At 42.5% G+C, this 25,337-nt stretch overlaps 2 protein-coding genes and 1 long non-coding RNA gene across 4 annotated transcripts in view; 2 read left to right on the forward strand and 1 right to left on the reverse strand.

The window, feature by feature from the left end:
- The window catches only part of GDE1 (glycerophosphodiester phosphodiesterase 1), a 166,489-nt gene that overhangs the window by 135,648 nt on the left and 5,504 nt on the right, over positions 1-25,337 (reverse strand). The window lies entirely within an intron of this gene.
- LOC306809121 lies at positions 129-2,086 on the forward strand. 2 transcript variants are annotated; one of them, XR_013776167.1, is made up of 3 exons: positions 129-208; positions 1,284-1,394; positions 1,944-2,086. It is a non-coding gene; the product is annotated as an uncharacterized lncRNA (long non-coding RNA). The 2 variants fall into 2 exon arrangements; XR_013776168.1 differs by lacking the exon at positions 129-208 and adding an exon at positions 229-499.
- On the forward strand, positions 3,298-23,774 carry TMC5 (transmembrane channel like 5). The gene is made up of 22 exons (XM_079320302.1): positions 3,298-3,365; positions 10,352-10,513; positions 11,060-11,238; positions 11,614-11,718; positions 12,392-12,484; positions 13,215-13,314; positions 13,600-13,681; positions 14,000-14,248; positions 14,387-14,538; positions 15,066-15,210; positions 15,753-15,908; positions 15,992-16,158; positions 16,767-16,845; positions 17,189-17,286; positions 18,955-19,050; positions 19,634-19,709; positions 20,264-20,397; positions 21,177-21,350; positions 21,722-21,800; positions 22,124-22,216; positions 23,017-23,118; positions 23,397-23,774. Exons 2-22 carry the CDS (start codon positions 10,440-10,442, stop codon positions 23,457-23,459), a joined length of 2,496 nt encoding a protein of 831 aa, XP_079176428.1. The 5' UTR covers positions 3,298-3,365; positions 10,352-10,439; the 3' UTR covers positions 23,460-23,774.

Genomic DNA, 25,337 nt, shown 5'->3' on the forward strand with positions numbered 1-25,337 from the left:
TCCGGGCGGGGAGATGCTTCCCCGGGGCCGCCTGCCCCCTTCCCCCGGCCCCCACCCGCCGGGGTCGCCACAGCCAGCGGCACCGCATCTGGGACAGCGGAGTCTCTCTGTTCCTCTCACCCCAGCTTGTTCTAAACTTTCCGTGAAGATACGCTGTGGGGTGTAAAGGCTCCTGCCCTCTCCGCTAGAAGGGGCTCACGCACCCCAGGTGCGGGGCTGAGGGTGTTCTGGGCATCTCTCACCAACGTTTGGCTTGGAAATAAGTTTTGTTTCAATGCCTCCCGTCGGTACTGTCCGTGCTGTAAAAACAAACTCCGATACTCGGTCAACTCTCATTAGGTCACAAGCCCGAACTCCCAGTTTGTTCTGTGACTGGCTCCAGCAGCGCAGGCTGCAGTGGAAACAACACAGTTTTACCCTTGCATGTGAAAACTTGGTGTGAGCTGGAGCGAATAAAATCAGCAGATGATAAATCTATTTTTCCCATCTGAGAGCGAGGGTGGGTTTTGTGTGAACTCGTAGTAAACGACCCAGAGAGACTTATTGCTTGTAACATTTCTTGCCTTTAGTGTGAAAATAACAGCATGTGTGGCAAATAAGGAAATTAAACCTTCAGAAGTCTCAAAAGCCTTACATTGTGGGGGAAAAAATAATTCCTAGCCTTCTTATTTTATTCTACTGATGGTTAAAAGGCAACCAGATTTTTCTAAACATTCTTCATGCCCTTCCTGCAGTGCTTTGAAAAATGAGTCATTATTAGGCTTCAGAATGCTGAATCAGACAAATGAGCATGTTTCTTCTGTTAGCTATGTGTCATCAGCTCAGGTATGTTATTTTCAAATTGATTTGCTAGCAATAAGAATGTATGTGGGTAATCTGCCTTCATAATAAAACCATAAAATACTGTTGATAAATAGAAAAGTTCTCAAAGTAATTTAGATGTACACATTTGTAATCTGTATTACCAGGAGAGGTGAAAGGTATATCTTAAGGGGAATTGTTTTGAAATATAGAGACACAGAATTAAAGCACAGCAACTTCCTTATTGCACTGAATGACATAAAAAACCAAATGAAGAAACACACTTGGCTTCGTGCTGGCAGGTTTGTATTTGACAGCTGGACCTGGTGATCTCAAAGGTTTCTTCTTCTTCATGGTTCTATGATTCTATAACTACTATGGATTTTTAGCTATTTTTGGTGAGAACAAGCTATAACTTGCCTTCATCCTTCCATAAGTCACTCTGGAGGCCTATTAACTTTTTCCCCTTCTCCTTTTCACAGATTTCCAGGATGATTTTTGCCAGATGGGATATTTTGTAGAGCAAAGGCTAATGCTGTGAGAGGGTCAATTGGTAACAGAGCTGGACACCTCAGTGGTACACATCTGCACAGGTGATTGTGGTTCCTTGGTTGAGTGCCACATTTCATGGGATTCATTTGAACAGCTCCCAGGTGATCATTCTGAAAAACTCAGGGGATGGAAAATAAAACCTCTCAGCAGCATTCCTGAAAAATCATTCAGTGTTGTTGAGCATTCGTGCTGAGCGTGTGATTCATGTGCTGGATAAGAATGTGCATTTGTACCCACTGTTACTGGCGCCTTGAAGCCACCCATGCATGGCCCATCTTTGTGTGGCCCTAAAGGAGAATATTTATGGAGTAAAGCTGCTCTGGGATATCATCTGGGGTGGCAGTTTCACTTTTTATTTATGTTTCTTTTTTTATCACAAAGAATACAAAGAGGAAAGGTGAATAAAACACTTGAGGTTAATTAGACTCCTTCTGAAACTCCGTGTTCCAGATAAGTATTGTGTTAATGATCCCATGAGAACAAATTTAAATAAAGACTGGAGGAATTGAAACAAGATTGGCTTCCTCAGGAATTTTGTGAGAACATTACCTAGTTTTTTTTAATTTTTTTTTTTTTTTTTTTTTTTTTAGTTGAGAAAGCTTTTATGACACTTGGAAATGTTTCAATGAATTTTATGGATCACAGCAATCCCAGGTGGAAAAAACAGGAAGACAGACATGCTGAGGAGGAGAGAATAGATGATTCTACCAGAGCTCAATAGCCACATGCAGGGAATGCAGTAAGTTCTACTTGTATATCATTTGTCCAGTGTTCCTTAGCCACAAAATCAGCAACTCTCAGTCTGTGCTGAGCATGGAAGCCAGTGCCATATTCTGTCTCCCAGGATGCTGGAGATCAATCTGTCACATTTAGTAACACCATCTATTTCCAGGACAATTTTTCTATGATGTGGCTCCTCTTCCTAATGCCACAGTTCAAAATTGCTTCTAAGCATTCAGGGAAGTTCTGAGTGATTGCTTTAATTTTGGGAGGATCTCATGTTTGGCTACCCCAGTACCTTTTGCTGTGCTTTGTGCATTGTGCAGGCGGCTCTGGGTCAGTACAGAGATCTGCAGACAGATCCTCTGCAGCCATACCAGGAATGTTGCTTTGGGCAAAATGTAATCTTAAAAGTAGCATTAGAAAACTTCTCTTAAGTCTATGTAGAATGTGTTTGATACAGGATGAACACGTTTTACTGAGTTCAGGAGCTGGAAAAGCACTAGTCTTTTGGTAAAATTCAGCAATTACACCAGCACAGCTTCTGAACACAGAGCAGATTGATTTACCAGTTTCCTTCTGGCATTAATCCAAAGGCTGACAGGTATTTTTAATTTGTTTGTATTTTTAGTCTTGCTGACCAGAGAAGTTACTTAGGAGTAGTTTGGTAGAAGTTTTGAGATGCGGGGTTTTCTGGGGGGACAAAATATACCAAAAACTGCAGTGCAGTGAAGGTAAGGAAGTCATCTCTGCTAAACTGCTTTGGGATAAGAATTTATGTCGGAGGCACCACCCCAACACTTTGTTGGCTTCTCTGTGTTGCACCCTGCCTGGTGCTCTGCTGGAGCTTTGTCCAATCCGTAGTTTTTCATACCTCTGAATGAAATGGGAAGAAGAAGGGAAAGGAGAAAGGCAAGAAAAATCAGTATCTCTGTGCCAGACTAAAGGAGAAGTTCCTTCTGGTCCATGCAGAGTATGGGAAGGGCTGGTATGAAACTCCTTGTCCAGGAACTGTGGATTTTGTACTAGAGTGGACTAATTTTTACCCTTAGAAGAGCCTTCCTTTAAGTCAAGTAAAAATGCATGAGGGAAGATAGTTCCTTATGTCAGCTCCCCAAATGATTAATCCAGGGATAAAGGTAACACATCCTGTGGCTGAAAACTGTTTCTCTCTGGCCTTAATTGTGGTGTTGTTGCTATTCCCAGGCAGAAAGAAAGCACTTTTAAATTCGGAGACGGAGAGTGAATGTCTTGGAACTCAAACAGAAACACAGCAAGGTGTCACACGACAGGTACCAGCAAAGAACTTGTCGGGGTTGTTTTTCTCTCGAGCTGTACGAGCAGGACCTCAACTCCCCTCTCCGACCGAGCGTTTCCGTGTATAGTCCGGGGAAGGGAAGGGAAGGGAAGGGAAGGGAAGGGAAGGGAAGGGAAGGGAAGGGAAGGGAAGGGAAGGGAAGGGAAGGGAAGGGAAGGGAAGGGAAGGGAAGGGAAGGGAAGGGAAGGGAAGGGAAGGGAAGGGAAGGCGGCGGTCACAGCGGGTCCCCGGGATCGGAGGCGGCACCGGGCGGGAGGAGCGGCCGGCGGGGCGGGGCGCGGCTCCGGGCACCTGGAGCGGGACACGGGGCCGGGCAGGCTGTCCTGGCGGCCAGGTGGGAGCGAGGTAAGTTCGATGGGCAGCTCGGGGCTCTGCGGGGCTGGGCAGGGTCCGGGCGGATCGGATCGGATCGGATTGTCCGCCAGGTGCTGCCGCTTACCCATGGCTGCTGCTCCTTTAGGGTGATGGAACCCTAAGGGTGGGCATGGCAGGGATGTGCTCGGCTCCTGCTCGCTGGGAGGTGAATAACCACCCAGAGCGGAGCCCAGAGCTCGCTGTCAGCCCTGCTGCACAAACGGCACCTCACAGCTTTATTGTCCCTTTAGTCACATCCGAGCTTCTTCCTCTGCCTTCAGCTGGGAGCGCTGGTCCCACGGGAGAAGCAGCCACACTTCCCCGAGGCAGGGTCACTCCTCCCTTCGAGGTGTGGCACCAGCCTGGCCGGGTCACAGCCCGGAGCGTGGCATTTCCCTGCGGTGCAGGTTGCATGGTGGTGTCTGATAGCGAGGGAATGGATGTGGCACTGTGTTTTCCAAGTAGCCTGCTGTGACTTTTTTGTGTTACAATAGGTAATGGGAGTTTGTATTAAATACGTGGGGAAAATCTCGGGCTTCAGTATTACACTCAGACTTACTATTTAACCTCCAAAGGATTAAACGTTTCTATGCAGAATACTTAATGTACATCCAAAAGCCAGATCTTCATGTGCTGTATTTCCTTGCTAAGCCGCTGTCATTAGCAATGCTCTGTTAGCAAAGCAAACCTGCGAGCAGTGGCGTTGCACGGGAGCTGCTCTGGCTTCTGCTTCCCCATCCTGAGTGTCAGATCTGTTTCCTCTGCCGGCGCTGGGGCACGGGCAGCTGCTCATAGCCGGCTCTTTTGTCAGTTTGAGGTTTTTTGTTTTGGGGTTTATTTTCGGGTTTTTTTTTTCGTTTTTTGTTTGGTTTTTTTTTGGTTTTTTGGGTTTTTTTTGGGGGGGAGGGGGGGGTTGGGTTTTTTTTTTTTTTTTTTTATTTTGGGCTTAGTTTTTTTGGTGCTTTTTTGTTTTGTCGGTTGTTTTTTCCCCCGCAATGTAAGTTTGCCAGAAGGACTTTTACCCTGGAAAGCGATAAAGTGCAGAGGTGTGTGGCATGGCTGTATGGGCAGGTATAAGAAGAGCTGGAACTTTGCAGAGGTGTTCTCTTCATGTATTGGTGAAAAAGTCTCTAATTTTCACTTGTGTAGTCCATAAGTTGTGTGTGTTCATTGTAAAATAGATCCTTAACTTGCTAATAGGCTACATTGGATTTTAATTGAACTATTTATCAAACAATTTGAAAACTGCATATAAGGATTTTGACAAAACCAGCTCTCTTCTTTTGACTGATTCCTCCTAGCAATATTCTAGGTTTTTTGTATTCCCAGTATTCTGACAGATAAACTTTTTGTTTTCCCCCAGGGTACTGTTAAATGCTGCTTGTGCAAATAGTATCAGGACAACAAAATCCTTAACAGGAAGTTGAGCTAGAAATTACAAACAGAACAATGCCCTTTTTCAGTCCAAGATCCTTGAGTGTATGTAATCCCTGTTTATTATCCAAAATGATCCAAATGATATGTGTAAGCTTCATAAACTTTTCCACTTGAGCTGGTGAATGATACTCCTGTAACTGATAGTGCTCATTAAAGTACAATTTGCAGGTTGCAAGTGGAGAGGTATCCATTGCAAGGGCAGAATAAACAGAACTTTCTTTTGAGTCAGAACTGTTCTAGTAAGCAGAATCTTCTAATAGACCAGGTGTTGCTGGCTGGCTTTCCACTGAAAGCAGAAAATTCCAACCAGGTACTCACTTCTGGATTTTTTATAAGCAGTTATTTCCTTCAAATACAAGTAACTGGTAATGTTGGTTAATAGACTTAAAAAACTTGTTTTGCAAAGCAAGATTTAGTCCTGCTAAATGCAGAGAATGTGACAGTCTGCAGTTTGGAAATTGGGTCACAAGACTGACTTGCACTGATGTGAAATGATTCTTGCTTCAGACCTTTTTTCCCTGTAAGGGTCAGACAATGAACTAGGTAATGTTTTTCAAGGGTAAAAGGAAAAATGTAGAGTTCTGGTTCTTATTCTGGCTAATCTCACCTCTCTCTGGCAGGTATACTGTTCTTGCTCTTCAGTTTCCTCTTTCTAATTCCAGTAGTTATATATCTCAGTGATTATGATTTTCTCAATGAATTAAGTTTGCCCTTGTGGTCAAAGTTAGGAGAATAAAAGCAGCAAATACAGAGAGTTCTCTCAAAGGAGCCTTCAGAATTAGATCAAAGTCATTGTCATGTGTACTTCAGTCCACAGGAATTGGATCTGTGGGGCCTTTTGGGTGGAGAAGCAGGGATGTGTGTGCTAGATTAGGGAGAGTGCTGTGAATTTCACAGAATTAATGAAGTATCTGAACTTTCACCCACTCCCTCTATGCAGAAACTGTATGTGCCTCCACTTAATAACGTTTTACTGGACACTAAAATTTAACTACATATTGTAACAATTTTTTAGATGTTTCTGTTGATAATGCAGGTTTCTAAACTCAGTTGAAGAAGTAGAAACCTGTCTGAGACACTGCAAGAACAAAGCTGACATGCCTTCCCCAAAAACCTTATCTAATCAACCACAGGTGATACAAAGGATTTAACTTGTGAAGAAAGTTAATGTGGTAAAGATATTGTGGTCTTACTGTATTGTGGGGGAATTACCAGAGAAATGTTAAATGGAAGGGATAAGGCAAAAAAGGAAGTAGGTGCTAAAAAATGGATAAAGAGTAAACAGCAGAGTTGATGTTGGTTGCTGTAATTGCCCCTGCTGACATCCATAAAAGCACAGTGGGAGGCCTGTAAGAGGTGCTGTTTGCTGCTGCTGCTTGGGCACTTTGGCAGGTTGCACTGCAGGTAAGTGGCTTTTGCTGCCATGTGTGATTCATGCTGGTTCCATTGCTGATACGTCAGGGAGAGATGAGATTTTCTCCAGTGAAGTGTTTGATTAGTGCCCATTCACAGGCCCTTTACATTTTCTGAGAGGCTTTCCTGGTCTGTTGCAAAAGTGTTGAAGTTGTTGGGGCTGAGACTGTGGTAGAGTTATGATCAGTACTGGAATCCAGATGCTGATGCAGAATGTAAAACTCTGGTTTGTCTCTCAAACTCATTTTTGGCTTCCAGAAAACTGTCTTCTTTTTTTTTTTTTTTTTCATTGTGAAGATGTGTGGAACACATGAAACAGGAGAGGGATTCATTAATAAAACTTGTATAACAGTGAAGCCCAGTGTAGTCATACCCCACAAAACTAAACTGTGTGGCAATAGAGCACACTTAGATTTCTGTCTCACTTCTTCCTTGAGTTCTATTCCCTTCATTCAACATTATCAAGTTATCTATGATGTGGTTCTGGAATTCCCTGATTTTATTCCACTTCAAGATATGTGCATAGGATTTATTTCCTGAAATCTTTTTTACTAAGGGATTGCAGGTAAGGAGCTTGAAGGTCTAAGTGGCTTTCCTGAAACTTGATACAGGACAAAGTGTTATTTTGGCAAGACATTCATGTTTGTTTTATTGTATTCTACATGAAGATTAATGTCTCTAGCAGAACATTACCTGCACAGGAAGGGGTGAAACTAACCTGCAATATTTTGTCAAGGCTGTTGATCTGTGACTTGGAGGCAGTTTTTTTTTCTGGGAAATGATCCAGAAGTCTGAGTCTGCACTGCTTGGAGTTTCCTGGTCTGTATCATTACAGGGTTGAATGGTTTAAGCAGAAAGCACCCACACCTGACAGACTTATTTACATATCAATGATCATTAAACCCACTGATCTTAATCATTTCTGTACTCCAGAGAAGGTGCACTTGTTTGTTTCACTAAGTTGCTTGCTGCAATACAAAACCATCATCCACAAATGGACTACACTCTGCAAAGGGAAGATTTGTCAAGATCCCACTTTCTGTTTTCCACAAATAACCTCTATCCTCCAGCAATTTTTTTTTCCTTCTAAATAATTTTTTAAAGGGAAAACTAAGTCTAAATGTCCTGTCTTTTCCTAGGGCTATGGTTTGCTGTATTCCATCATAGGTTGAAAAGAGAAAAGAGATGGTTTAGTTGAGCATTACTTGCCTTGGGCTCTTTGCAGTGAGCTATGACTGATCAGAAATGTATAAACTGCCAGATTTGAATTTGCCTCAGCATACATAGAAAATTTATTTCAAGTCCTTAAAACTCTATGAGTGGAGAAGAAACAGTATTTTCAGATGCTGAGTCCAGCATGCAGTGCATCACAACACTCAAAGAAAATAAAGTGGATTATTGACAGATCCAACAGAGAATCTATCTTGGGCTTTTTTGAGTTTCTGAGGAAGCCTTTATGGATGAGCCTTGAAGTCTCTCAAGTAAGAGAAAGAAATGCTGCTGTATTTTCCATCCAGGCTGATCTGTTTCTTTTGGTTGGTTGATATGGCTGGCTGACACTTTCTGCCAGTTTGCTTCTGGGTACTGCTGAGTGTGCACAGCCCATTCACTTCCATCAAACTGTCTGTGCTCTCTGCAGCTCCAGTGAAAACCAGGCAAGTTGGCAAACTGTTAGATCAGTGCTCAGCTTTCCAGCTGCCTTGCTGGCAAGCTTCCCAGCTTTTCAGATAGCTGAGTACAAGAGAGTTGGGCTCCTGGGAAACCAGTTTTAAAAAAATAGAAAAATGTAGTTTTGCACACACTTCAAAGGGAATTGTCTTAGAATTTTTCTTTCCCTGAGAAAGTAATTTTTCCCTCTTTAGCTTTTCATTGCAGTTTGAAATATAAACCACATTTTTAGGGGATGCTTAGTTTTCCAAGCAAGTCTTTGCAAAAAACCATGATAATATTTTTCAATAATAATTTCCATGTTGTTTTAATAGGGTATAGGGACAGAATGTACTAATTCCTGAAGGGTTTGTACAAAAGTTCAGATATATTTTGAGCTAGTTCTCAAAAGATCACCAAGAGCTAAGAGGTTCCTGTCAAAGGAAATCTACCTCTTCAGGAGATTTAAGCTTCTCATTCCTTTTATGTAAAAACCTTGGATTCACAGGGCATTTATAAGTTTTTTTGGAGGTGAGCAAACAGGGCTCTGCTAATTACTCTTCTGCTTTCATGAGATTCTCACTGTGTCTCTGCAGGTGTGAAATTGTTGCCTGAAGAGGCACAAGTGTCACTTAGGAGAGACTTTATGTTTTTTTTTTTTCTGGCAGCAATCACACCCAGTTATGTGCATTAGCAGGGATGATGCACTGTGTGTCCCACTGCCTGCTGTGCTGAATTCCTGGTTGTTCTGAATTCCTGGTTGTTCTGAATTCCTGGGTGTGCTGAATTCCTGGGTGTGCTGAATTCCTGGTTGTTCTGAATTCCTGGTTGTTCTGAATTCCTGGGCCTCAGAGCCCCTTCTTCATGTTCAAAGTGTACTCAGTGTCTGGTTAAATGTGGGACTTTGAATTCAACCAATCCTCATGTTTATAATCCTAACTCCAAATCAGGGTGCAAAACCTGGGCAGTGTTTTACAGCTATGTCACACTGCAAGATTTTCAACTGTGTTCCAAGCTCTTAAGGCATGTAGATGACACAATAATAATTTAAGAGCTTTTGGCAGAACAAAATTTTGAAAAGCCCTCAGAAAGTAGACACTGTATGATAATCCATTTTGAAGATACTTTTCATATAATACTTCATTTGCTGCAGTGAAAATCACAAATAAATTCACTGCAAATGAAAAAGTTTGTTGAGACTCTACTGTTAAATAAGATTCAGCTCTGCTTTTCTAGGAATGCAGCTGAAATAAAAATAGGGTCCAATGGGTATTACCAGATGTGCCCTTTATAATTTATTTTTTCCTTTCCCTGCTGTGGAACAGCTTGCCAGCTTAGGAAACTTGTATGGTGCCTTTAAGAACAAATGCTAAAAACTGTTTCCTTTTTTATTTTGAGTATGATTTTTGATTAATTGCAAAAACTGCCTGTTTAATTTGGATTCTGCTTTTCTTATGCAACATTCCCTTTTTACTGACTCATGAGGACTACCACTCAATACATTCTGACTAAGTCTGGCTTGTTTAAGATTAAAATGGAGCACTCTCTGTGAGAAATCTAAAACCAGGGCTATTTGAAGGATTGAGGCATTAAACCATTCACTGAGCCCCATTAAAAGTGAGTCTTTATGTATTGTCAGCTCTGTACAAAGCCATGGTAGCTCCCTTATCCACAACTAAGGCTTAGAGCTCTTAGTTAACAAGGACCAGGGCAGATTCACCTCCTCTTCAGTTTTGGAAAAGTAGTGAATTTTTTTGAGAAAATTTGTGCATTTGGCTTTTTCTTTTTAAGGAGGGGAGAGAGAGCTTTGGTTTTTTCTTAATGTTTTGTCATGCTTCTAAAGCCTGACCTCATTAGCTGGGAAAACTTCAGTGCCAGTGCAGTTCTGTAGGTTTGTAGGTTTATTTCTCTAACTATAGAGAAATATGAGTTCCTATTTGACCTGCAACTGCTGGTGGACCCCAATTTCCCAATGGTGATGAAGTTACAACCACTGCTGATTTATACAGTTCCATGTTATTTGTTAGTAGAATAGCAGAATCTTCTAAGCTGATAAAATGGAGTTCCTTCCTTTTAATTTTTAGGTACCTGCATCTGTTTTGTAACCAGGTCTGTAATCAGTCTTCCCATTAACATATTAATGAAGCCATAGAGACAAAAATAAGGAAGAGTTCATCCTTCAAACTAAGGATTTGTCATGTCTTATTATCACAATGAAGCCTTTGAAAATCCAGACTACCACTTCTCAGAGACACTGGAAATTGATAGAAGGTGAGTTAATTTAATTTTACTGTGTGATTGTGCCATAAGAAATAAAGACATTTATATGCAGAAGATAGTTCTTTTCTGGAGTTTTAATTTGTGGATTTATTTTAATCTCTCCTTTATGCTTTCATTCTCAGACAAATTTTAAAAGGTGTTACCAGGAAGGCAGCATTCAAGGGAAATGCTGTGTTTACTTTTTACATGTTGGATGAATTTCAGTTAAATGCATTTATGGCATAATGTTGTAAATATTTTTAGTTCCAGTAATTTTCACAATGGGCTATAACCTTGGGTATCTTTGTTTTCTGAGCAGGTGTTTCTTTAGTTAGAGTCTAACTAGTCTTATCTTCAGGTGGAGAAAATTTTAGCTTTCCTAATTCATTTGATGACCAAATAAGAATTATGGTGTTGAAGTTCTAAATACAAAATACCTCTCAGTATCACAGCTTGTTTTACAACACACTCAAATTTGATGATAATAGATAGCAAATTATTCAGAATACCTAGGGGTTTTATGACAGTCAGGATTTTTTTTTTTTCTTACTTACACAGGGGGAGTTCTCCAAGGAATCCATTCTCTCACCAAAGTCCTTATGATCCATCTCTGCATGGTTCCTATGGAGAGCACAGAGGGAGGGAGCAGAACTACCCTGTGGCCATCCCCATGGCCTCCCTGGGGGCTGGCTCTGACTACAGCCAGGACTTACCCAGCACAAATGGAAATTTCACAGGTATGGCCAGGTGTGACCAGCTTGGAGAATCCTCAGAACCAATAACAGCTGGCTCTGTCCAAGAGAGTCCTGCTGCTCTGCAAAGCTCAACTCTGTGAATATTTTAGCTTTTCCTTTTTTTAATTTTTTTTTTTAAAGCTGTTCAGGTGTTTTATTAGCAAATCTATGGATTGTCTGTCACATTAACAGATCAATAAATATTGTCTTGTGTGGACTGAATAAGTTGTTGAGTGGAGTGGAGTATGGGAGTTTTGTTGAGGGAATAGGTTGCTGTGCTGGCAGTAGATCTGTATTTTGTCATAGGGTTGGCATTCTGTGTCTGTAAATAGCCCATAGCAGTTTGTAACTTTGTGTAACTCTGATTCCCTCCAACAGAAAATCTTTCCTTTGAGCCTGAGCCAGAACTGACTTACAGCCCACATTCCACCTTCCATCTGCTGGACTATCCCTACACTCATGGAATTTCCAGTGGATCAGAAGGTAAGGATTGTGCTGCATCACAAGATTGCATGCCAATCTCAGCCTCCATAAAATGATACTAGTAAATATTTTACAGCTTTCTTGCTCAGGTATTAATATATTCACATGATAAAAACAGGGTCATGAGCAAGGTCCTTCCACATCAGAGAGGTGAGCTCCACCCTGGGATGTGTCACTGGCTAAAGTCATCTGTGTCCTGGCTGGAAGGCACATGCTTTTAAGGAGTGTAGTCACCTGAGTTTGAATGAGTGGAAGGAAGGAGGTAGAGGGAGCAGCTGCATTTTGGCACCAGGGAAATGGGAGTTTGGCACATATAACTTATTTAGCATGATGGAGTGTGACTCTAAAATGATCCCCCTGAAAGCAGGGGAAGGATTTTTAAAGAAAGGCCTTTTCTTCTAGGAAGAAAGTCTTGACTAATGAATGTATGCATTTGTGAATGGGTTAGATGGAGCTCTCCATGCCAGCTGAAGACTGGGCTCAGTTCCTCTATTCCAGCATTCATCTGAAAAAGTGCTTGTGCTTGTCAAAGATGACCAGGAAAGGAGTGAGTGGGGGAGTGTGTTTGCATGAAGTTAGTCAGATTGAAGGGCAGCCTTTTAACTTGAATTTGAATTTCTGAAGTGAAATTGTCAGAGCCCTCAGGGCTTCCTAAAGCCTGTGTGTTACTCAGACAGCTTCATTCGGAGGCGCAACCGCAGACCCCCTGATGAGCTCCTCATCACCTCTTCCAGCATGTCTGGGACAGATCCAGTGTGCAGTGAAGGTAGGGCTGGGATAAATGCTTCAAAATCTGACAGTGTCTTGTACAAGGATGGTGTGGTTGGTGCTGATCTCAGTTTCTCACCAGAATTGCATGTACAGCCCTTCTGTTGTTATGGGGACAGCTTGGGTTTGTGCTATGGTAATGATTAATCTTTTATGCTCTCCTAACACACTCAAATCCCGTGATAAATGAAATGCAGTGCAGTCGGAAGGGGTGAAATTGTAAAAAGAAATGCTAAGCTCTTTACTGGAATTTCTTTGACCAGCTTTCAGCCACTGTGTTGGAATTAGCATCAAACTCAGCCATGCAGGAGCAGCCTGACTGTCAGGTCACACAGGTGTGGCTGTGGCATGGGCAGTGCTAAGTGTGGCCACTGACATCAACTCAAATTACAGAAGAAATAAAGCAAAACTTCAGCTTTCAAGTCAATGTGTAGCATCATAGAAGTGTAACTGTCAAACAGTGATCAAGTAATGGACCAGAATCCTGGGCTCTTGTCAGTATTTTATTTTCCTTTATATTGCAACTCTTTCTATGAACATTATTGGACTACTTGCATCTGATTTAGAATTCTGAGGGAGCTGAAGATAATCTGGGCAATATTATTAAGTCTCAGCTGGCACATCTGTGTAGCAATGTAAATGGGGGACTTGTTACTCCATTTCAGGTTGTACATAAAAATTACTGTATTTTTACCCCAAATTTTGTTTTTTGCTTGGGTCTGATGCAGAGGAAGATTTAATTGGAAGTCTTGCAAGTATGTCCAACAAAGAAAGGATTAAAGCAATCCAGAAGATGCCAGAGACCATGAGAAAAAAGAGAGAGATCAGGTAAAAATAAAAGTTTATCTGTTTCGTTTTCAAGACATTTACTTCTAGCAATATCTAGCTATCAATTATGGGGGTTGCCATTTGCTCAGCTTTGATTTGTCACTTTATGATAAGTAATTTTTAATACATTTTTAATATAAAATGAACCAGTGAGAACATCTCCATGTTGTACTCATTCTGTTCATGGGCACAGGGGTGAAATGTATTTGCAGCATCTTCTTTGGCTTTTTGATTCAATTACAATCATACCATAATGCTTGTCACCCCTGCCCTGCTCTTCCACAGGAATAGAGTTCTTAAAGAAATAACCAAAAAAGCAAACCATCGACCTTCCTGCTGTACACAGTGTCTGCAAGGAGCAGCAGTGGTAAGTGCCAGAAACTTCTGTCAGTCACAACAGAGCAAACCTCTCTATCTGCAGCATCATCACTGTTTCCAGTGGAATCTGGTGTCTTGCTTCATGTTACTTACCAAAGACCCAGTTAATTGCTGCAGGGTTCATTAATCATGGCTCACACTGCAGTTGCACTTGGGAGCACAGGTTAACCATCTTACAGTGCATGGAGTGGGGCAAATCCATTCTTAACAAAGAAATGAAATTGTGACATCCAAATCTGCAGCTGCATTATGTGAAATGGAGTCTGCTTTGCTTGCTGAGGTTCATCTGTCTCCTCTTTTCCCTCAGTCATTCCGACGGTTTGGAAATGCCCTTTCAGAACATTTCCACCAGCTGAGGCTTTGGCACAAGACTCTGAAGATCATTGGTGCTGAGTTTGGAACAAGTGTCCTTTCTTACTTTGTTTTCTTGACGTGGCTGCTGAATTTTAACATCTTCTCATTCCTCATAAACTTCAGTTTCATCACAATTCCTCAGTTTCTTGCAGCAGAACCAAATAACCTTTCATTCACGGGCCTGGAGCTGTTCACTGGAGCTGTGAGTATTTCATCCCACCTGTAATTTCATGATAAGGAGTAGGACAACTCCCACCTCCAGTAATTTGTCTTCAGATGATGATGCTTTCCACCATGGAAGTGACAGGAAATATTGTGAATTGTGTCCTTATCTTTTCAGGGTTATTTTCAACAAACAGTGCTCTACTATGGCTTTTACACCAATGCTACAATCAGTAAAATAGAGAATGGTCCATCTTACAACATGCAGCTGGCCTATATTTTCACTGTTGGAATATATTTTGTCATCTGTTTTCTCATCTTGTTGTTCAGGTAAATTTTTGAATTCCTATTTCCCTTATATTAATTCAAAAATAGCCACACAATAAAAAAACTCATCCTGTCAACAGTTAGAAGTAATAATTATTTGAGTATGTTTCTGTAAGTCCTTATTTACAGGTGTAGAGTTCAAGTAGAAATTTCTGTTCAAAAAGCAGTCTCCAGGAATCAAACCTCTATTATAGAAATTAAAAATGACTACAAAATAGTAAGGGACAGACAGAGAATCTCACTTCAAACTGGGGATGTGATGATCCCCTTTTGTAAGTTGCTGCTCCTAACATTGTTTTTTATTGATGTGGCCTTGCAGAGGTAAAGATTGTCAGCAACAATCTTGAGATGGTAATTCTAGAGTTTCTTACATTGCAGTTAATTTTCCACATTGTGTGTGACATGCTGTGACATAGGTCCAATGAACTTGTGATGGGATGGAAATGCTGACACATCTCCCTCCTTGCCCTTCTCTACACACTTCATGAATTTCTCTGATATACATCTGACCAATTTAATTTTCATTGCAGCATGGCAAAATTCTTCTCCAGGAACTTCATTAACCCTCAGGAGCTCTCTGTGAATGCCAGCAAGCTGCTGTGCACTTGGGACTTCAATATAACCAATGACAAAGCTGTGAGGCTGAAACAGAAGAATCTGCACACACAAATAAAGGTACAGAGCTCAGGAGGCACAAACTGGTGTGAGTGACTCATTGGTTAGAGACTCAGCTCTGCATGCAAATTTGTGTGTGCACATACAAGTCTCTAGCAGAGTGACACAAGTGTGCTACTCCTGTGCCTAAGAGATTTAAATCTTCCCAACTTCCTGAGTTTAATTTGGTCTGAGCTCCTGGCATTGGCTTAGCTGCTTGTTTTCCTTTTCTCTTTAAGCTACATATAAATATTTGTACACTTCTGTTCTATTGACTAAGTCTCTGTGGCTATTAAATGTTTTCCATACAGAACATTTATTTTGATTTCTCTCCTTCCTGCTATTTAAATATTTTATAAACAAAAGGCAGGCTGGAAATACATCTGTGAAACTTGATTCTAGGATAGGAACACAAAGTTGCCCAGTAAATGTTCCTAGGCTATTACTCTGCCCATCTTCTAGAGTAATAAGCTTTCATTCAGTTTCTCATGTAGTTCCTTGAAAAAAAACTTGCCTTATGCTGTTGACTAAGAACTTCTTCATTAGGAATTGTTTCTTTGCAGGAAGGCCTCACTGAAGTAAACAAAGAAGTTCTAAATTTTTCTGCAATGGAGAGAGCTATTCGTGTTGGTGTCCATGTTATTGCTTGGGTTGCTTCCCTGGGAGTAGCAGTAGCTGCTTGTGCTGGTGTTTACTTCCTCTCCATTAATAACCTCAAGGTGAGGCCAGACAATGTGTGGACACAGCATTTTCCTTAAGGCTCTAAGTTTGAGTTGTTTGATTGTGTTTTTTCCTCTCTAAGCTGTTTATGAAAGGGTATAGAAATGACCTAGAGAGCCAAGCTGCCATGTTGGTGCTCCCTGTGATTGTATCTCTCCTCAACACATTGATCCCATTCTTCTTCTCCTGGCTTGGGCACCTGGAGAAGTTTCAGACTCCTGGACAGCACATATATGTCACTATTACCAGGTATTTCTGGCTGCCACCTCTTAGTGATTTTGGCCTGAAGTTGTCTGAGTTCTTGATACAAATCTGTGTCTGGGGAATAGGGAGCTATGGAGGAGAATTCATCTTCTCCAAAGGCTTCTGAACACTCTTATCTTCGTGACCTTTTGTCTTTGATGAGCTTCTGGGGTGTTCTATCTCTGCATGAGGATGAGGAATGGTTTCCCTCCCAGCTGGGTGCACTGTGACACTGGGCTTGTAACATTCTCTGATGGCCCCTGGCCCCTCCCCAGGAAAGGAAGGGAATTAGAGAGAGGACTGAGGTAATCTCCCTTAAAAACAGATGCCTGGGATTTCCACTGCCTAACCCTGCTGTCCCTCTGCCCCCCTCCCCTGAGGAGCCCCCAGGCCCACCCAGCAGCCTGTTAAGCAGATGTTGTGCCAAAGTTGTCCTGGCCAGCTCCCCTTCTGCCAGGACAATAGAACAATGGCACACCTGAGCTCCAGGAGAGCTGCTGGTAGTGCTGGCACTCTGCAGTGCCAAGAGGAGGCAAAACTGTGTAAACAGTTCCACCAGTGCCTCCAGGTATGCACCAGCTCCCAGTCCAGTTACTGTTACTTCTTCTTTTTAGAAATATCATCCTGAAAATGTCAATTGTTGGAATACTGTGCTACTACTGGCTTAACATCGTGGCTGCCTCAGAATCACAGGTAAAATTTCATGATCACAAATCTCTGACTTACAGTGCCAGGTTAGGAACCACTTGGATAAGAGGCTTGCTTCAGCAAAGAGAAGCACATGTGGTGTCTTGTTTCCTACCCTATCAGTTTTTATTAGCAGCTTGAGAGAAATCAACTGTAGAAAAAAGTGAATGGCCCAGCTCCAGTCTCAGCTGGATGGCAGCATTGTTCACTGAGAAGTCAACTATCATTTGCCAGGCTGCAAGAATATATTTGATCAATATTTCAGATGTCCAAGATTTGGGAAAAATCTTTAAATCACATCATATTTAACTTCTAGTATGTTTTTTTTTTCCCCTTCTGTTTCTTAAAGTGCTGGGAAACTTTGATTGGCCAAGATATCTATCGTCTTGTTCTAGTTGACTTCATCTTCTGTTTGCTTGGCTCCTTCTTTGGAGAGTTTTTACGAAGGTGAGTACCATTGTCCAAAACTTGTTTTCATTCATTAACCAAAGATATGATCTGTTTTCTGCATGTGAGAAAAGTCCAGCAGAAGCATGGCTGTGGCACCACTGAAGTTTCCTTGATTTTCCCTACCAGGCAGAATCTCTGTGTGCATGCCTTGTGCATATTGCTGTTCCTCCCTAGAAGGAGGTCAGTGTGTCCTTTTCCCTTTGGAGGTGGAAGCACATGCAGGGAACAAGCCACACTCTACTCTCATGGATTTCCTGGGAGTGAGCTGACAATTATCTCAAGCACAAACCCACCTTTGCTGCATGAGCATGGGCACACTGCTGTCTTTCCCTGCTGTACCCCACTGTGATTTTTTTTCTTCTTAGTTATGTCACTATAGTGTCCACAACTTTAAAATATGATTTTATCTGTCTTATTAAGCATATAATGAGTCTCCCCAGTGAAGAGGTCTGCAGCATGATAAATGAGTACTGTGCCTAGATGTCAATATAGGTCTGTATGTAAGGAAAAAGTAATTTACTTCTGACATCTGCTGTGTGAACCTTCCTAGTGCCAAACATTGCTTCTGGCTCAGGCAGTATTTAAGTGCTTGCCAGCTCTACAGAGCATTTAGATCCCTGGCCATACTTTTGTTTAAGAGCTTATTGTTTGCTCCCTGACCATGATTTGAACAAGACTGGTTTAAAAGGTAGGGCTTTGTTAGCTTTTTGCTAAATTAATAAAAAACAATGTTGAGAAGCCCTTGAGGACTTTTCCTCCATGGCTCTTGCCAGTGTACTTTAATCCTCCTGTTCTTGTTGTGCTCAGTAGGGAGCTACCTCCCAGCAAAAGGTCACAGAACCAAACCTGCAATGTCAGCTGTGATAATTGGCTCCCCTAAGCTGAGCAAATGCACCTGATGTAGACGTGTGAGAGGTTAAAAGTACAATTGCTTGTATTTAATATTTTGTGCTCAGATAACCTCCTGAAAGCCCAGCTCTGTTGATGATGGAGTTGATAAGGTGGTATCAAGATGTGATAGTTGCCAAAATCTTCATTGTTCTCACCACAAGCAAAAAACTGAGTCCCCCTAGCTCAGGTAAAATAAGGTCACTAAAAGGGATTGTTGGTCCTCAGTAGGAATTCTGTCAGTACTTGCTTACCTGTCTGTTTCAGCTCCTTGCAACCTCATTGAGATTGAAGTAAGATGTATTTGAAGTTACATTAAGAATATCAGTTGAGAGTATAAAAAAAATTTTTTATTGAGACTGAAAATTCTCAGGACATGAAAAACCTGTTACAGTTTTGTAGTGAAGCCCCTTGACATTTCAGCTGCTTAAGCACAAGGATGCTTGTGCTTAAAATAACAAGTAGTTACTGTAGTATAGATATGTACTGAGAGAGTAAGAAATCCTTGTTGGTTTTCTGTTTCAGTTGTGTGAAATATATACTAGGTCTTACTTCCACTCTGCTTTGTGTTATGGGATTTTTTTTTTTCCCAAATTGTTTCATTTTTGTTGTGCTGTCTAATGAACAAGCTGTGGCTGCTTTGCATGACATTAATGCAGCCTCTAAATAATTTATCCTTAATGCTTGTATTCAGAAGGTCATTTACAGGGATTTCTACAGAGGACTTTATCATTTAGCAAATGCTTTTGTGCTATAGTTTTTTGGTTTCCCCACCAGAATTATTGGAACTACAGTCTGCCTGAACCTGGGGCTGCCAGAATTTGATATTGGACGAAATGTTTTAGATTTGATCTATGCACAGACTTTGACCTGGTAAGTGTTAAATTTGCAGCCAAAACTTTATTTGCATGTAGAACTATGGCGGGAAAATTCTTAATTTGATGTTTGTGGGTGCTTCCCAGAAAGAAGAGGATAAATGGCTGAGAGCTGAGCTGCTCAGTGCCTTTGGAAGGATTGTGACTTGCCAAAGGGATTGTGTGGGCAGTAACAATAACTTCAGTCAGAGTTTACCCACTGACCATCTGGTCTGGGAGAAACCTGATAGGCTCCTGCAGGAATATCCTGGAGTTTTGTTTACTTCCCCACTGGGATGATATTTTTGTTGAAATAGTCTCAGCATTAAATGCTGGAAAAGATGCCTTATTTCCAAGAATGAGTATGTTACTCCAATTAAAAGAGGGTTCTGCAGATCTGTACATAGATATGTGTGTTTGAAATTGCTATTTTTCCAAGGGGGATTTATTGCTGGAGGATCAAGGGTAACAAAATCACATTTCCAAATAAATCCCCCCCATCTATGATGTTGTTGTGGTATTTTTCTGCTTTCAGTGCACTGAGAACTGAACAGTGAATAGTGAAGATGTAACTTTTTTCTCCTACAAATCCTTTCTTGTAGGATTGGTATCCTGTTCTCACCTCTGTTGCCTGGTATCCAGATGGTAGCATTTTTTATAGTATTTTTTGTGAAAAAGGTAACAAACTTAATATGTATTTGTCATAAATAATTAAATAGTGAAATTAAAGGCTGGAGAACTAAGAGTGGTCTAGTGCATATGTCAAAATTTACACTCAGCCTGTGGCTGTGACTTTGGCCTCCCAGTTACTCTCCCCTGTGAAGTTATCTGGGTGTAAGGAGGGTGGCTCAGATAAACATCATGGCAGAAATGTCTTCTTCTCAGAATTCTTTGTTCCAGTGCTGTGACCAGATGATAAGTTGGTTGTTGGGTCATGAAGCAGTCTGTGGTGTTGAAGAACAAAGCTGTAGGTAGAAGGATGGATTTAAATTTCCCTGAACCATGAGTTTGTATATACTACAAAAATAAAATTCTACCCAACAGATTTCTGAAGAATCCAACAGAATTTCATTTTGCCTCTTGCTATAAACCACACTATATCTATCAAATTTACATAAAAGTTGTTCTTGGAAACTTTTGATAGATGCTATTTCAGCAATTTCAGTGGGGTTGACTTAAACCAAGTTGAAGGGCAGGTAACAACATTCCAAGGTACCTTCACCTCTTTACAGGTCAGCCTGATGAGGAACTGCCAGCCCCCAAGAAAAGTCTGGAGAACTTCTCAGATGATGACATCCTTCATTTTCCTGCTGTTCTGTCCTTCCTTCCTTGGAGTCCTGTCTGTCACTGGAGTCACTGTCTGGAGGTGTGTGCATCACAGAGAGCTGACACCAGGCAGAGCAGTCTGCATTTCTCTGTGGAGAGGTTGTGTCAATTGCTGGTGGAAGGTTTCAGGTGTTCCTGGGATGTTCTGAAAACAAGGCTTGCTCTGTGGGTTTGCCATAATGTGTGTTACTCTGCTCACAGGAAGGAGGGCAGCATGGATACACTTTTCTCTTGACAATACTCAGCAACAAGATTTTGGTATTTAGTGAGACAGGTGACTACACCTGAAAGCAGATGGGATGAAAGCTGTCAGGGCTATCATTTCCAGATGGCAAGTGGGAATTTCAGACTGTCTGGGGTGGTCCAGCTTCAAAGTCTACCTGAAAATGTTAATTCTTGTAATGTCCTGCCTTATTTTACCACATTCTGTTGTTACTGAACATCTGCAGTGACTTGTGTCCCTGAAGGCAAGGTGAAATGAAAGTTTCATTTGTGAAATGTTAAAAAAAAATCCAGTTTTTCAATTTCCTGTAACATGTGCTACAGTGACTGACAGTGATATTTATGCCAAGATTACAGAGCTTGGTACTGATCCATTGCAGCAAGGACTCATGTCTCACTGCACAATCTGGGGTGGGCATTTAATGGCTGCAGAGGGACACAAGTTAAAAATGAAATACAGAACATGGAAGTTCATGGAGCCAAAGAGAGTAAAAGGCTATAGAAAACTGAGGAGCACCTTAATGTACAAAATCACAATATTAATGAATTCACTGTTAACATACCAAGGTTGAAGTAGCTGTTTTTTCACACTCTCAGGTTAAAGCCTTCAGAAGGATGTGGTCCTTTCAGAGGTTTGTCTTCCATGTATGCTGCAGTAGATGAGTGGATACAAGTACTGGAAAATTACACTGTCTCCAAATGGGTTGTGTGGATCTACCACAATTTAATTACAAGTGAACTTTTCTTCTTCGTCCTCTCTAGTTTTGTACTGTAAGTATCTGCTAATGCAAAGAACCAGGAAAAGGCCTTTAGTGGAAAAAACTGGCAAGGACTGAGTTGTTCTGTTGTTTTGTTTTCTGAAATGCATCTTGTATTGTTGACTCACTTAAATGAACCTCTCATCTTGAATACAAGTCCATACATTTATGGGTCTTTTCCAAGAGCATGTTTTTAGCAATTTTGTGCATTTGCCATGTTAGAAGCAAATCCATGTGTTTGCCATTCCCTGTGTAATTGGATCCATCTATTTTGTGTATGTCTGTCTTTTAATGGGTTAAAATGAACAAGACACATTTCTATCTAAACATTGACTAGAATAAATTGCTCATATGTTGGACCTTTTTTTGTTTTGTTTTGTTTAGAATTGTTACTTATCTTTACTGGGAAATAATACAAGGAAGAAAGACCATGACCAAACTCTTACGTCAGCAAATTAGTAATGTAAGTTTGGCTTCCAGCTGTATCTTTTGTATAATTTGGCTTCTGTGTTGATTATCTCATCCAGCTTTGTGGGGTTGTAGCCTGTTTTCCCTGTAACTGTGCTAAGGAGGGTGGGAACCCTTCCCCATGAGATTTGCAGGGAAATTTCACTCTCAGAGTTGTAGCAAAAGAATTTTATCTCCAAGATGTGCTGCTGCAGCTCCCCCTGTAGACAGATCATTTTAGAGCAGAAGGAATTATTTTGGTCACTGATTACATACAGGCCTTGAGCTGCTCAAGGGTAATTAGTGCATTTCTGCTAATGATCAAATATGTCTTTACAGGCAGGCAAAGATAAGATGTTTCTACTCAAAAAGCTGCGGGTACAGCAAAGGGCAAGTCGAGGCTCCTCTGCCCTGGGAGGAGGAGGCCAGCAGGTCAGTCTGACTGCTCAGCTTCTGCTCTCTCATCACTTGGGGCAGTTCAGGGGCTCCTCCAGCTGGGCACTGCTGCTCTGGGAAAAGCTGGACTTCCAACTCCATCTCAATGTTTACTGCTTCACTCCAGACAGCAAAAGGATGCTATGAAAGTTCCCTAAATATTTGTTTCAGGCTGGAATTCAACCTGATAAAGAAAAGTCCTTACTCTCACCAGACATAATTTATGGTTATAAAACTTCAGGAAAACATTCCTAATGTTCATGTTTCAAGGCAGTCCTGCCTGCAGTTTGCTGGCCATCAAATTAGTGTCAAAATGTGGACATCTAAGTGTTGTCTGGTGTTTTCATTTGGGTTGAGTAAAAAATCCTTGACCTATGTTCAGATAGAGTGTTTGGTAGGTTCCACTCCTTCCTCCCAAAAAAATAAAATTCTCCAGTATGACTGACTGTCATTAAAATGATTGTATAAATTTTAAAACCCAAATATGGATAATAACTGATATTGATCTGTTGTTAACTATAAATATAGTGTGATGATACCTCTTTGCAGGCAATATTTATTTGTAAGGTGAATGTGAATGGGCATTTTCTGTGTGCTGGGGATTTTCAAACAACTGTGCCCATACTGAGTGTCATGAGTGGGACTCCTGAGGGGGAGATTTGGTCACCTACCAAGTGTGGATGTTCTTGTGTCAGGTTTCAGAAGGAGATGCCAGAATGATCTCACTGTGCATTGAGTAGAAAGGCCATGTCCCTGAGGCAGAGCACAGAGTACTGATGTCAAACACTGTTTTTCAGAGAAGCTCCTCTTCATACCAGCCATCCAGGCAGCCTGCCCAGGAGGAGCCAGACTACCTAGAAAGGGAATTTGACAGAAACCAAAGTACATCCTACAATGAGGTGAGATGGTCAAAATGTTGAAATGTAGAATCTGGGGCATGACACAGGTGATGGGTGTGTGTGTAGCAAAGTCCTGTATGCATGGAAATAACTTTAAAGATTAACTTGAACAGATATAAAAATGTGATCAGGGACTGAACACTCATAATCACAAACCTGCTCAAGACTTGGACAGTATGGTTTTATTACAGATTACTGGTATCTTTTTCAAATACAAGATAACACACATGGGAAGGAAAACTGTGTGACCTAAACCTGCCTGTGAATTTTGTTTTCAGCATCCCTTTTCTGCCGAGATCTCAAGCAGCAGTGACTATCTACAAGGTAAGCAACTAAGATGAAAAACAGGAAGCTCTTAAAAATTCAGCTCAGTAAAAATGTTTGATATACACACATCAAAATGTTTTGATATACAGACAGAGCATGTGACAGCTGCATGTCAGGGACACAGCATTTTATCATCTTGTGTAAAGAGAAAAAGTGACTGGGCTTGTGGGGTGAATATTTTCCATAGGTTATGCTTTTTGGTAGCTCCTTCTGGTAGCTCTCCCTCACTAGTGAATGCTGCAGAGGGAATTATAACTCTACCACTGCACATGAGAGAATCAGACACCTGCTGCACGTGTAATATTCAATTGGGCTTTGCTATTCATTTTCCCAAGGTCCAGCAGGGAACAGGTGCTGTCTCTGTCCTGGGAGACAAGATAGGGAATGTTAATTCCTGAGAGCACAAACCCAGCAAAGAGCTGACAAAATCTACTTCTGGTACATTTGTTCTGGTGTTGGTGGTGGCATCTGACTGACCACCAGCTTCTGTGCAGCAGAGAGGAAAATTCCTGGGTAAATGAGCCATTTTGTCTTATGGGAGCATCCAAAAGCCAGGCAAGAACTTTAAATCACTTTAGAAACAGACGTCACATCTAAGAGGTTACTAATGCACCGTCTGGAGCTCCACCATGCTCAGATGGAAACAAAGCTCTGGAATCTCGCGTGGTAGTTTGAACTTCTACGTAACCTGACCCCGAAACGGGGCGGAGGGATGGCTGAGGAGGGGTGGCGGTGCCGGGTGGCAGTGCAGGGGTGGCTGAGGAGGGGTGGCAGTGCCGGGGTGGCGGTGCCGGGTGGCGGTGCCGGGTGGCGGTGCCGGGTGGCTCTCTCGGGGTGGCAGTGCCGGGTGGCGGTGCCGGGTGGCGGTGCCGGGTGGCGGTGCCGGGTGGCGGTGCCGGGTGGCTCTCTCGGGGTGGCAGTGCCGGGTGGCGGTGCCGGGTGGCTGTATCGGGGTGGCTCTCTCGGGGTGGCAGTGCCGGGTGACTCTCTCTGGGTGGCAGTGCCGGGTGGCTCTCTCGGGGTGGCTCTCTCGGGGTGGCAGTGCCGGGTGGCAGTGCCGGGTGGCTCTCTCGGGGTGGCAGTGTCCCCCAGCCCCAGCTGAGGTGTCCCTGTGCCCGCAGGAGCGCAGCGCTCCCCGCCCGGCCGCAGCCCCGGCGCCTCCCGCGCTCTGGCGCTCGCCCTGCGCGCCCGGGACGCGGCGCTGCGGGAGCGCGGCGGGGGCGGCGACGGCGGCGATGGCAGCGATGGCAGCGGGGGACGGCAACGATGGCAGCGGGAGATGGCAGCGATGGCAGCGGGGGACGGCAGCGATGGCAGCGGGGGATGGCAACGATGGCGGCGGGGGATGGCAGCGATGGCAGCGGGGGACGGCGGGGATGGCAGCGGGGGATGGCAGCGATGGCAGCGGGGGATGGCAGCGGGGGACGGCAGCCCTGAACGGGCACGGCCAGCCCTGAACGGGCACGGCCAGCCCTGAACGGGCACGGACAGCTCTGAGCGGGCAGGGGGAGCAGCCCCTCTTGTTCTGAGAGAAGAACGGATTGCAAAACGTGTCGGGGCTGTTCTGCAGCAGTGGGATTTGGGGACAGCCTTCCCCCATCACCTCGCTGCAGTCAGGCTCCCCCCACAGCTGACCCCGTGCTGGTGAATAACTGTAAGCAAACTTGTGCCTAACTGCAATAAAAGTTCTGCTTAATAATATTTTTATAACAGGTATTTTTTTTAAAACAGTTTTTGTCTGATCCAAACCAAACCTGCAATATTGGTCAAATAAACAGAAGTATATTAAAGTGCAGTTGTTTTTCATGACTGAGACATTGTAATGGCTGTGAAATAGTTGGTGTGAACTGGGTTCATTTTTCTGAGCCATTTTTTTCTGAGTCACTTTAAAG

The sequence above is a fragment of the Erithacus rubecula genome (genome assembly GCF_903797595.1).
Source record: "Erithacus rubecula genome assembly, chromosome: 17".
Classification (NCBI taxonomy): Eukaryota; Metazoa; Chordata; class Aves; order Passeriformes; family Muscicapidae; genus Erithacus; species Erithacus rubecula.

Bases quoted from the DNA above. Each gene is read 5' to 3' on its own strand.
- TMC5 (XM_079320302.1), top strand. From the start codon at position 10,440: ATGTCTTATTATCACAATGAAGCCTTTGAAAATCCAGACTACCACTTC. The intron at 15,211-15,752 runs GTACAGAGCTCA...GTTTCTTTGCAG, and splicing joins ATCTGCACACACAAATAAAG to GAAGGCCTCACTGAAGTAAA. The intron at 15,909-15,991 runs GTGAGGCCAGAC...TTCCTCTCTAAG, and splicing joins TCTCCATTAATAACCTCAAG to CTGTTTATGAAAGGGTATAG.